This window comes from Lissotriton helveticus, chromosome 5_1 (genome assembly GCF_964261635.1).
Source record: "Lissotriton helveticus chromosome 5_1, aLisHel1.1, whole genome shotgun sequence".
Taxonomy (NCBI): domain Eukaryota; kingdom Metazoa; phylum Chordata; class Amphibia; order Caudata; family Salamandridae; genus Lissotriton; species Lissotriton helveticus.
In genome coordinates, this window is record NC_136065.1 from 1,938,717,486 (window position 1) to 1,938,728,848 (window position 11,363).

Below are 11,363 nucleotides of genomic sequence, written 5' to 3' on the forward strand. Positions count from 1 at the left end.
CAGTCTGAAGGCAACAAAACTCCCATTGGTCATCAGTGAGTTCAACCCCTAATTCCTCACTCCATCGCATTCGAGCTTGTGGAGTGGTTACCACTCGTTGCTCTTGAATAGTACGGTACAACAAGGATACCAGTTTTGTAGGTGTTTCACGTTGCAGAAGCAGGTGGAGAGGTGCCAGTGTGGGGGGCTCCGCTGGGAAATCGACATGCAAGGCTCGGATCCCATTTCGGAGTCGCAAGTATAGGAAGCTATCCAATGGTGTGTGAGTCAGATTTCGAAATAGGCTGTCCGGCGCACTGAACTGGCCATCCTCAAACAGGGCACCCCAAGTGGTGAGAGAAGCTCTCTCCTTAAGTTTGTGAAAAATCGTCTCTTGCAGCAGTGGCATAGTAGGATGATAGACCAGTGGTAAAAGTGGGGAGTATAAAGAGTCAGCTTCCAATAGGGTCGCAATGCGGTGCCACGCCGTAACTGTGGCATTTATAGTATTCTGGGTCCGTTCTCGAGCTGGTATTTCAGCAAACAATCCCCCCTCTTTGGGGATCGGGTGCGCAAGCCAATGTTCAGCTGCTATATGCGGCATGTATCGGTGGTGACGTACCCAGTAATATAGATAATGGGCCTGTTCGCTTAAGTAGTACAATTCTAGGTCCGAGATGGCATAGCCACCTGCGGCATAAGGCCGGGTGAGAATCGACCATTGCAGACGAGCTTGCTTCCCTCCCCACACCAACCTAATCAATTCAGTTTTTAACAATGCGAAGAAGTGGCGCCCTGGGAGATACGGAATGTTAAGAAAAAGGTAGATTAGTTGTGGAAGTATGACCATTTTGTTCAAAGACGCCCGTCCGGCTAGCGACAGTGGTAGCTTTATCCAGCGGGATACCTTGTCAGTGATACGGGTTAGCGCGACCCCATAGTTAAGTCTCATAAGTTCTTCTTTATCTCGTGCGATGCCAATCCCCAGATAGCGGAAATCATCGTCACACCAATCTAGTGGGTAATCTAAGGGGAAGCGTAGCGTCGAGTTCGTGAGGGGGAAGAGACATGATTTTCCCCAATTAATCTTGACTCCAGTTATACCGCCAAAGATAACAAACTCCCAAAGGAACACGTTGAGGTTGGAACTGGGATCTCGGACGTAAAGCGTAATGTCGTCGGCATACATAGAGACTAGGATTTGCCGCAGTGGACATCGCAAAGCCATATCGTTATGTCGTTGCCTCAGCCGAGCCGCTAGCGGTTCAGTGACCAACGCAAATAAAAGAGGCGACAGGGGGCACCCCTGCCGGGTGCCCCTGGCAATTGGGAAGGGCGCTGACACGTGGCCATTGATCATCACTCTCGCACCCGGTCGACAATATAGGAGCTTGATCCATGAAAAAAATAGATGGGGGAAGCCCATCCGTTGCATGACCCCAAATAGGTAGTCCCATTCGACAGAGTCAAAAGCTTTGGAAGCATTGAGAAAGACTGCCGCAAGAGGAAGGTCAGGGGAAACAGTATCTAGGACAGTAAAGAGCGTGCGCAAGTTATGAGAGGTGGATCTCCCCGGGACAAACTCAGATTGATCCGGTAATATTAGGCGGTCTAGAAGTAAAGTCAGTCTGTTGGAAATTAGCTTCGCCAGTATCTTCGCATCACAATTGAGCAAGGAAAGAGGGTGGTAGGAGCCACATTGGTGAGGTGGTTTCTCGGGCTTCAGGAGGGAAATAATAATGAACGCTTCTCTCATGGATGGTGGAAGGGTTCCCACTTCAAGGGATTCTTCGAAGACCTCGCGCAGAATAGGTGCCATCAGGTCTATATAAGTTTTGTAAAATTCAATAGGGATGCAGTCTAGGCCTGTGGCCGTGCCTGATTGCATGCCCATAATGACATCCCGAACCTCCTCTAGCTTAGGCTAGAAAATGTAGTTATTCGCAGTTTAAGACACTAGTGGTAGTGTTGGCAAATGAGAGTGTATTGGTAGTACTGGGGTAGGGGAGAAGACTTTCTGACACACAAGAGCAAAAAAGAGAGAGCGCTGCTGACCCACAGCTTTTTCACATCATGCAACGTTTTTATGCGCGCGCAGTGCGTTCACCTGTTATCAACCACCAGAATGTTTCTCTGTTTGATGTGCTAGGGCCTCCGAATCTTGGACAACTTTGTGCCTTGCGAATGGACGTTGACTAATGTGATTGAAACGGTTTAGCAGACAGACGTGACAGCATTAATAAGCATGACAGTGCACTAAAAAGCTAATATTAAGCATTAATAGCAGCATAAGCATTGGAGTAACAAACCTCACATACCGATTTTCCGCTCGTTGCCAAGCAGCATTGCGCCAGCTGTTAGCTATTGCCCGCAACGAGGGACTTGGACTCTCCTGGCAGCCCTGCCTGCGGCAACGCATCTGGGTATGATTGATTCGGAGGGCTGCTGGAGTGCTCTGGGCAGGCTGTAGCTGAGGAACCACTCCGGCGGTCAGGTTCACTCAGCTGCTGGTGTGGGGTCAACGGGATTCATTTAGATTCCCGCGCAAGTGCAAGCTGATGCACTGACTCATTGCCGCCAGCAGCCCATACTTTCTCATCAACTGCTGGCGCCCACTCGCACTGCGGGCAGCAGGAACCTTCTTTGAAATGTGGCTGACATCACTCAGTTGCATCAGTAATGCCGCGGCGCGATATGCTGGGTGAATGTGTGACATTGTAGCAGCTAAGCAAGCCCCCAAGCCTGTCGGAAGGGCTCAGCAGCGCGCACCTTGAATGCGCGCTTCCACTCTAGCTTAAATTCAGTCAGCAATAGTGCATTAGCAGCGCTCCAGCTTTGACAGCAGAGGAGGCGCTACAATGAATGACCTTTCGTTTCAGTGCAGTGATGCGGACCACCACAATGAAACGAGTTAATCTAATGCCTGATACGTGGTACTTGGCAGGACTGGACTTATCCCCTGTAAAAGCCTTCCCTCAGGGGCATAACACAGGCCCATGCAGACTCTGTGGCATAAGGGGGGCCACAGCCCTTCAGATGGCAAAACAACCCTTCGGGGAGCCATTTAGCCTATAGAATATTTGAGAGATTTTGGTGACTTGGTGGTCCGTATCACATTTGGTGGGGGGGGGGCGGGGCGACAACATTTTCCGCTACGCCACTGCCTTCCCTGGTTCTGTCGGCATGCAACCTTCACTGGTTTGTCAGTTGACTTTGTGACATTGTCATCAACACCCGGGACAGCATTTTGAGTTGACATGGCATGAAAATACGTAATATTTGTCTACAGAGGCGGCAGGTATGGAACGGGGTAGCGGTACGCGGCAGGGAGTGGGGTGAAAAAAAAAAAAGAACATTTCCCTTACCTCAACAGTCGAGGTCTCTCCTTCATCGTCTCTCCTCTACTTCTCTTCCCAGAAGCAGGAAACAAACAGGCTCCCCTAAGCCAATCATGACGCTGCTGTCACCAGCATGACAGCAGCGTCGTGATAGGTCTGAGCAGCCTGGGTCGGCTGTCAGGCATGAGCGGGAGCCTGTGCATGTTCTCGGCACAGGCTATGCAATACAGCCGGGTGGAGACCATGCTAAGTGAGCATGACAGTTTGGCCGGCTGGTCAAACCGTTATGCACATTTAAGTGCACCAACCACTCCTCCCCCTGACAGCTGTGACGACAGTCAAGCCCCACCCCAAAACTGGCTTCAGCACAGAAAAATTAAATGATACCATTGTGTGATTATCATTTTATTTTTCCTTTTTTGCACGGCTGAAAAGCAGTGGGGTGCTATCCTCTGCCTTAGCGGAGGAGCCGCAGCGGTCTGTATATGTAGGTAAAGATGTGGTCTTTCTTTAACTTGAGCCAATATTTAGGGAAAGAAAAGTCCTACTTTTGCGATCTTCATCAATCAGATGTTCACATTGTAAGTATTTTCGCCATCTAGTGGTTAAGCTCTGAACGGCCTCTGGTTTTACCACAATGAAAATAACGGACTGAACAATAACTGTGTCAAATGACTCACTGTGATGACGTCAACCCGCACTGGCAGATATGAGATTAGGCTAACGAGATTTGTCTAATTGTGGTTGGAGAAAGGAGCAGAACTCCAGATCCCGAGCTCCAACACTCACCAACTTAACCACTAGAACAAATATAAACCATGAGCTGGATTGGGCACAACCAGTAATCAACTCGGCAGTCTGGTGAATGATAGGGTTGTCGCCTTTCCCACAGGAAAAATACCGCCCATTCGTTTAAGTTCTAAGATTCAGCAAGCGCCCTAACACAACAAATAAATACAACTTTATAGAAACTCGTCTGTTTTAATTTTTAATATTTTTATTGTTTTGTTTAATTTACCAGGGATCATTAAAGCAGCTCTAGAACACATTTTAAAGTGCTTTCTTCTTATATTTACTGTTTTAAGTACTGATGAGGGGAAATTACCAGCTTTAGGTTATTTTCCTATTTTTTTTGCATGGGGCAGGGCATTAAAATACTGGTCATGCCAGTATGAAAACAGCCAGATGGCAAGCCTACTCGCAATACATTTCAAAATCCAAGGAGACATAATCGAACAAAGCAGCATCTTACGTCTGTGATTTTTTACTGTTAATGATGCCTGATGGGTAAAGAGAATTTTTTTTTTCTACTCAGGGCGCCCCTTTTAAAAATAACGTCAACATAGGTGCAAAAGCCTTACAACCTGATGACATAGCACTCCATGTTATGTTATGTTATGTTATGTTAATAACATTTATTAGGCGCAACAGCTGCCCCAGCAAAGGGGCGTCCTGGCGCCAGATCATGTACACAACACAACAGATCCGAGCTGAAAAGAGGAGGATTTCAGATCACAGGCAGAACAAGTGAGTTTTAATGGCCCGTCTAAAAAGAGTCAGACTATTAAGGGCGCGAATGTGCACAGGAAGGGAGTTCCACAGATCAGCCGCCAGAACACGGAAGGAACGACCTCCCATCCTGCTCAGCCTGAACCTAGGCTTACTCACCAAATGGAGTGATTCAGATCTGAGGGACCGCGAGGGGACATACGCCGAGATGAGGCCCACCAAGGCGGGGGGAGAGGAAAGCTTCAGAATCTTAAATGTCAGACAGAGAGCCTTGAATTTGATTCTCTGTCTGACCGGAAGCCAATGAAGAGAGGTCAGAACGGTCGAAACCGAGCAGCGTCTTGGGAGGCCAACAATAGCCCGTGCAGCCGCATTCTGCACCCTCTGAAGCCTAGTGGCTTCCGCCTGGTTGACTCCTAGAAGCAAAGCGCTCCCGTAGTCAATCCGGGAAAGGATGGAGGCCTGCATCACCAGTTGTCGAGTGGGAGGGTCGAAGAATTTGAGGACTGGTCTCAGTCCTCGCAGAATACCATAACAGGTAGCTGCTGCCTTCTTCGTGTGGCTGGTAAAAGATAGATTAGACTCCAGCCAGACCCCCAGATTTTTCACTTCGGCCGCTGGGAGGGGGATCACCCCTAGTTCGGGAGGCCACCACTGATCTCCCCAGAGGTCCGCCTGCTTCCCTACAATCAGGACCTCGGTCTTCTTGGCATTAAGCTGTAGGCAGTTATTACGCATCCAACTAGCCACAGCTATAAGTCCTGCCCGGAATCTGAGCGCAGTCACCTCAGGGTCCCCACTAAGTGTCACCGCCAGCTGCGTGTCATCGGCATACGATGTCATGGTGAGGCCAAATTGCCTGACGACAGCAGCCAGCGGCTTCACATACAAGTTGAATAAAGTGGGGCTAAGGGCAGAGCCCTGAGGGACTCCCAGTTCCAGGGGATGGAGCAAGGACTGGCCAGGTGGAATGGCTACCTTGAAAGACCGGTCCGAGAGGAAGGAGCGGAACCACTGAAGAGCCTTCCCCACAATACCCACTTCCTCCAATCGCCGCAACAGGATGTCGTGAGACACCGTGTCGAATGCGGCGCTCAGGTCTAACAATAGGAGCGCCGCAGTCTGCCCCGCGTCCAGCACCAACCGCAAATGCTCGATCATAAAGAGCAAAGCAGTTTCAGTGCTGTGTTGAGCGCGAAAACCATTTTGGCTCTCGTCAAGAATGTTATTACGAGAGAGGTGTGCAGACAAGATGGAATTCACGTGCGCCTCAGTGACCTTGGCGGTCCAAGGTAAGAGGGAGATGGGCCGATAGTTCTCCGGGAGCAAGGGGTCAGAGTTGGTTTTCTTCAAAATAGGGCTGACCACAGCTTGCTTCCAGGATGGCGGAACCATGCCCTCACTGAGGGAGAGATTAATCAAATCCAAAATGGGCTCCCGACAGAGAGGCGGGAGACGGGCGAAGAACTCCGGCTTCAGTGGGTCTAGGGGGGAGCCAGATTTAATTTTAAGGCTCAGAATGTCAAATACCCCGTTGGACATAGCCGGCAGGGTGGACAAGGTTTCGGACACCGAGACCTTCACGTCATTCGGAGTATCCCCGGGAGCAGATGGAATAAAACCACGGTTTTATTATTATTTTTATTTATTAATTTTATTTTATTATTATTATTTTATTATTAACATGTAGTGCCTTCACGCAGGCGTTCTCGATGTAACAGACCCTATTTTGTAGTCGAAGTGTCACGTCTCTTTCCTTCGGGTGCAAAGAGAAGATATTCATTAGGAATCCCATGAAGCAAGCCGCAGCCTACAAATAAGGTCTGTTTGGTCACCAGATAGGATCCTGCGGTTATGATGCTTTTGGAGACATAACGCGCATAATCGAGTCAATGGCTTTGAATATCCTGCAGAGCCACCTCTATCCATGATGTCGTGATTACGACGAAACACATGTTGGCTGATGCAAAGTGGACTAAAGCACTCTTAAGAGCAAGATTGAACACAACGACTGAAGATGAATTATTATAAATTGCGTGTCCCATAAGGCTGTATAGATGTCTATATAGAACCTGCTGGTCCTGATTGTGTATGTTGGGTGTGCATCCCTCCTTTGTTGTGCACCGCATTACTGCTCAGACTATACTAGAGAGGAGTGAAATTCAAGTGAGCACTAGGGAACTCAATTCACCGCTTTTTTGATGCCATCTCTGTACATTATTCCCTGGATGTAAAGTTCTATGTGCCATCGATGCAATGCTTTTCTAAACGGAGCCCAAACTGTGCATTCGACGTACTTGTCACTACTATCTGTCTACAACAGTATACAGCAATTGAACAGCTTTCGCTTGACTCCCTCAGTGCAGTAACTATTGATCAATCAGTCTAATGCCATATAACCCTGTAAAGGGCCCTACAAATTACATATTTATCATATCAGAAACCATAGGCGATGAGAAGGAACCAAGATAAGTGTCAGCGAGGAAGGTGGCTAGAACTGAATTGTTTTGCACTTGTTATTGTCCAAGTGATTGAAGGCCTTCCCGCTTGCTTGCTGTCTTTGTTTTCTTGTTAATATGTGGCATCACCTTCTGCCAGTCACCATTTTCATACTTCTTATACCCTTTTTACTTTTTTTAACTCACCTGTTCCGCCCCCAACTCTTTATTCACATATTACAGTAAAAACAAAAGTCTAGCTTAGCATTCTTCCCACACACATAAGCAACACGGTTCATGCGACACACTCAAATACATGGATTGGTTATTTGCTTGTTCATCTTCATGTTATTACTGGATATTAGATACATTAATCAGGGTAGGCCAGTCAAACTAATTTAATACCCCCACACACCGTACATTTGACCACATACTAAATCAAATGACTTCACTCACCATAACCTTTGGCACTGAATCCCAGTGAGTTATGCCACAAGACCTTGGTCACTGAAGCCTGGTGTACATCTCAAATTGAAAATATACTGCTAAATCTCATGGAGATACACCAAAATGAGATTATAAAAACAATAGAAGTCATGCCCACCGGTATTAATTCATATGAACTACATATTGCTTATGAACTATGTTATTGGCTTGATTACTCATTGTTGAAAATTGTATTGCTTACGATCGCTTGTAAGGAACGATTACATTTGTGGAGCACAGAGGTGATGATTATGTTCAAACACAATTTTTCACGTATTAACAATGATGGAACTTGGCAACAAGTTTAACAATGTGTGTTTTCTATATTGTTTAATATTATCTTGTATTTTAAAGACTGCACTACAGAATGTACTGATTAAAAAAATGGAATGTGTAATCACCCAGTGGAAGTTGCAGCAAATAAACAGTTCTCACCAGAACATGGTTTACCTTCTGTTCTTGGTACTGCTTTAGCCACATCTGAGGTCACAAAAGCAGCACCAGGGGCAATGGGCAGCAAGCCAGGGGTGGCCGCTGTGAACGTACATATGTCCAAGGCTTGCCACTGTACAGCACACTAGTATCTCACTGTGTCATATGGCAGATGTTCACAACGTCACAGCCTCTACTTTATTTAGCCTCTAGACCAGTGTGTTCCAATGTCGGTCCTGGAGGTCCGGATCCATGCCAGATTTTTAGCATATCCACATTTAGATGAATGCAGTTATCATAAATATCTGGCATGGCTCAGGCCCTCCAGGACCGACATTGAAGAACCCTGCTCTAGACAAATGTGTGTTGCTCTTCGCCAGGCGCCACTCACCAGGAGTCCCAGATTCCAGTACTGTTATCAGCTCGGGGGCGCCGTCCTCTGTGATGTTCCAATCTATGGCTCCAGTGTCCTGGAAAGAGACAAGTAAGAGTCATGAGGGTCAGTACACACCAATGGACAGCCTGGTCCAAACAATAACCTCCGAGTAACCGAGCCTTCATCTGGAGGCTAAGGCGCACAAACCACCTTTAGGCAGTCGCGCCCTCAGTTATAGACCTGGGCTCCCTTATCATCTTTAGGTGGCTGCGTCCTAGGGTGGAGAACTGGGTCCACTAGTCACTGTTAGGGGCTTGTGTCCAGAGCTGGAGACCTGGGCCTTAGGTAGCTGTGTTCTCAGCTGAAGACATGGACACACTAATCACGTATAGAAAGCTGCATCCTCGGCTTGAGACCTGGGTCCACTAATAACCCCTAAGTGGTCGCACCCGCCGCTGGAGACACAAAGGTCCAGTATTCCCCACTAGGCAGCGGCGACCTAAGTTGGAGACCTAGGATCCTTCACCACCTCCAAATCCTCAGCTGGAGTCCTGAGCCTACTAATCACACCCTAGGACCTGCAACCTCAGCTCACTAGTCCTTTCTAGGTGGCAGCACACTTAGCTGGGAACCTGGGTCCACTAATCCCCACTAGGAGGTTGGGGCCTCAGCTGAAGACCTGGACACACTACTCACCTCTAAGCAGCTGTCCATCAGTGGGGTACTTGGTCCCACTAATCACCTCTAGGCATTCGTGTGCTCGTATGGAGATCTGGGCCTACTAAGCCACATCACCCTTAGCCGGAGACCTTTTTCCACTAATCATTTCTATGCGGTCGTGCCCTCAGCTGCTACTCTTGACCGCTGCACCTCCAGCTGGAGACAGGATCCTACTACCATCTCTAGGTGGCTGCGCCTGAGCTGGAGACCTAGACTCACTAATCACCTCTGCGCTCCCACTCAGCTGCAGACCTCTGCGCTCCCACTCAGCTGCAGACCGCTGCGCTCCCACTCAGCTGCAGACCGCTGCGCTCCCCTTCAGCTGCAGACCGCTGCGCTTCCCCCTCAGCTGCAGACCTCTGCGCTTCCCCCTCAGCTGCAGACCTCTGCGCTTCCCCCTCAGCTGCAGACCTCTGCGTTTCCCCCTCAGCTGCAGACCTCTGCGCTTCCCCCTCAGCTGCAGACCTCTGCGCATCCCCCTCAGCTGCAGACCTCTGCGCATCCCCCTCAGCTGCAGACCTCTGTGCCTCCCCTTCAGCTGCAGATCTCTGCGCTTCCCCCTCAGGTGCAGACCGCTGCGCTCCCACTCAGCTGCAGACCGCTGCGCTCCCACTCAGCTGCAGACCGCTGCGCTCCCACTCAGCTGCAGACCGCTGCGCTCCCACTCAGCTGCAGACCGCTGCGCTCCCACTCAGCTGCAGACCGCTGCGCTCCCACTCAGCTGCAGACCGCTGCGCTCCCACTCAGCTGCAGACCGCTGCGCTCCCACTCAGCTGCAGACCGCTGCGCTCCCACTCAGCTGCAGACCGCTGCGCTCCCACTCAGCTGCAGACCGCTGCGCTCCCACTCAGCTGCAGACCGCTGCGCTCCCACTCAGCTGCAGACCGCTGCGCTCCCACTCAGCTGTAGACCGCTGCGCTCCCCCTCAGCTGCAGACCTCTGCCCTTCCCCCTCAGCTGCAGACCTCTGCGCTTCCCCCTAAGCTGCAGACCTCTGCGCTTCCCCCTCAGCTGCAGACCTCTGCGCTTCCCCCTCAGCTGCAGACCTCTGCGCTTCCCCCTCAGCTGCAGACCGCTGCGCTTCCCCCTCAGCTGCAGACCGCTGCGCTTCCCCCTCAGCTGCAGACCGCTGCGCTTCCCCCTCAGCTGCAGACCTCTGCGCTTCCCCCTCAGCTGCAGACCTCTGCGCTTCCCCCTCAGCTGCAGACCTCTGTGCTCCCCCCTCAGCTGCAGGCCTCTGCGCTCCCCTCAGCTGCAGACCTCTGTGCTCCCCTCAGCTGCAGACCTCTGCGCTGCCCCTCACCTGCAGACCTATGCGCTGCCCTCACCTGCAGACCTCTGCGCTGCCCCTCAGCTAGACCTCTGCGCTGCCCCTTAGCTGCAGACCTCTGCGCTACCCCTTAGCTGCAGACCTCTGCGCTACCCCTTAGCTGCAGACCTCTGCGCTACCCCTTAGCTGCAGACCTCTGCGCTACCCCTTAGCTGCAGACCTCTGTGCTGCGCCTTAGCTGCAGACCTCTGCGCTGCCCCTTAGCTGCAGACCTCTGCGCTGCCCCTTAGCTGCAGACCTCTGCGCTGCCCCTCAGCTGCAGACCTCTGCGCTGCCCCTCAGCTGCAGACCTCTGCGCTGCCCCTCAGCTGCAGGCCTCTGCGCTGCCCCTCAGCTGCAGGCCTCTGCGCTGCCCCTCAGCTGCAGGCCTCTGCGCTGCCCCTCAGCTGCAGGCCTCTGCGCTCCCCCTCAGCTGCAGGCCTCTGCGCTCCCCCTCAGCTGCAGACCTCTGCGCTCCCCCTCAGCTGCAGACCTCTGCGCTCCCCCTCAGCTGCAGACCTCTGCGCTCCCCCTCAGCTGCAGACCTCTGCGCTCCCCCTCAGCTGCAGACCTCTGCGCTCCCCCTCAGCTGCAGACCTCTCCACTCCCCTCAGCTACAGACCTCTGCGCTTCCCCTCAGCTGTAGACCTCTGCATTCCCCTCACCTGCAGACCTCTGCGCTCCCCTCAGCTGGAGATCTCTGCGCTCTCCTCAGTTGGAGACCTCTGCGCTCCCCTCAGTTGGAGACCTGGGCTCACAAGAAATTGTTTCATGGCT

At 51.1% G+C, this 11,363-nt stretch overlaps 1 protein-coding gene across 1 annotated transcript in view; it reads right to left on the reverse strand.

Annotated features, from left to right (window-relative positions):
* The window catches only part of CDK5RAP3 (CDK5 regulatory subunit associated protein 3), a 69,592-nt gene that overhangs the window by 28,567 nt on the left and 29,662 nt on the right, over positions 1 to 11,363 (reverse strand). Inside the window, exon 10 of the mRNA XM_078645572.1 lies at positions 8,574 to 8,652. Coding sequence (XP_078501698.1) covers positions 8,574 to 8,652 — 79 coding nt within the window. The remainder of the gene's footprint in view (positions 1 to 8,573; positions 8,653 to 11,363) is intronic.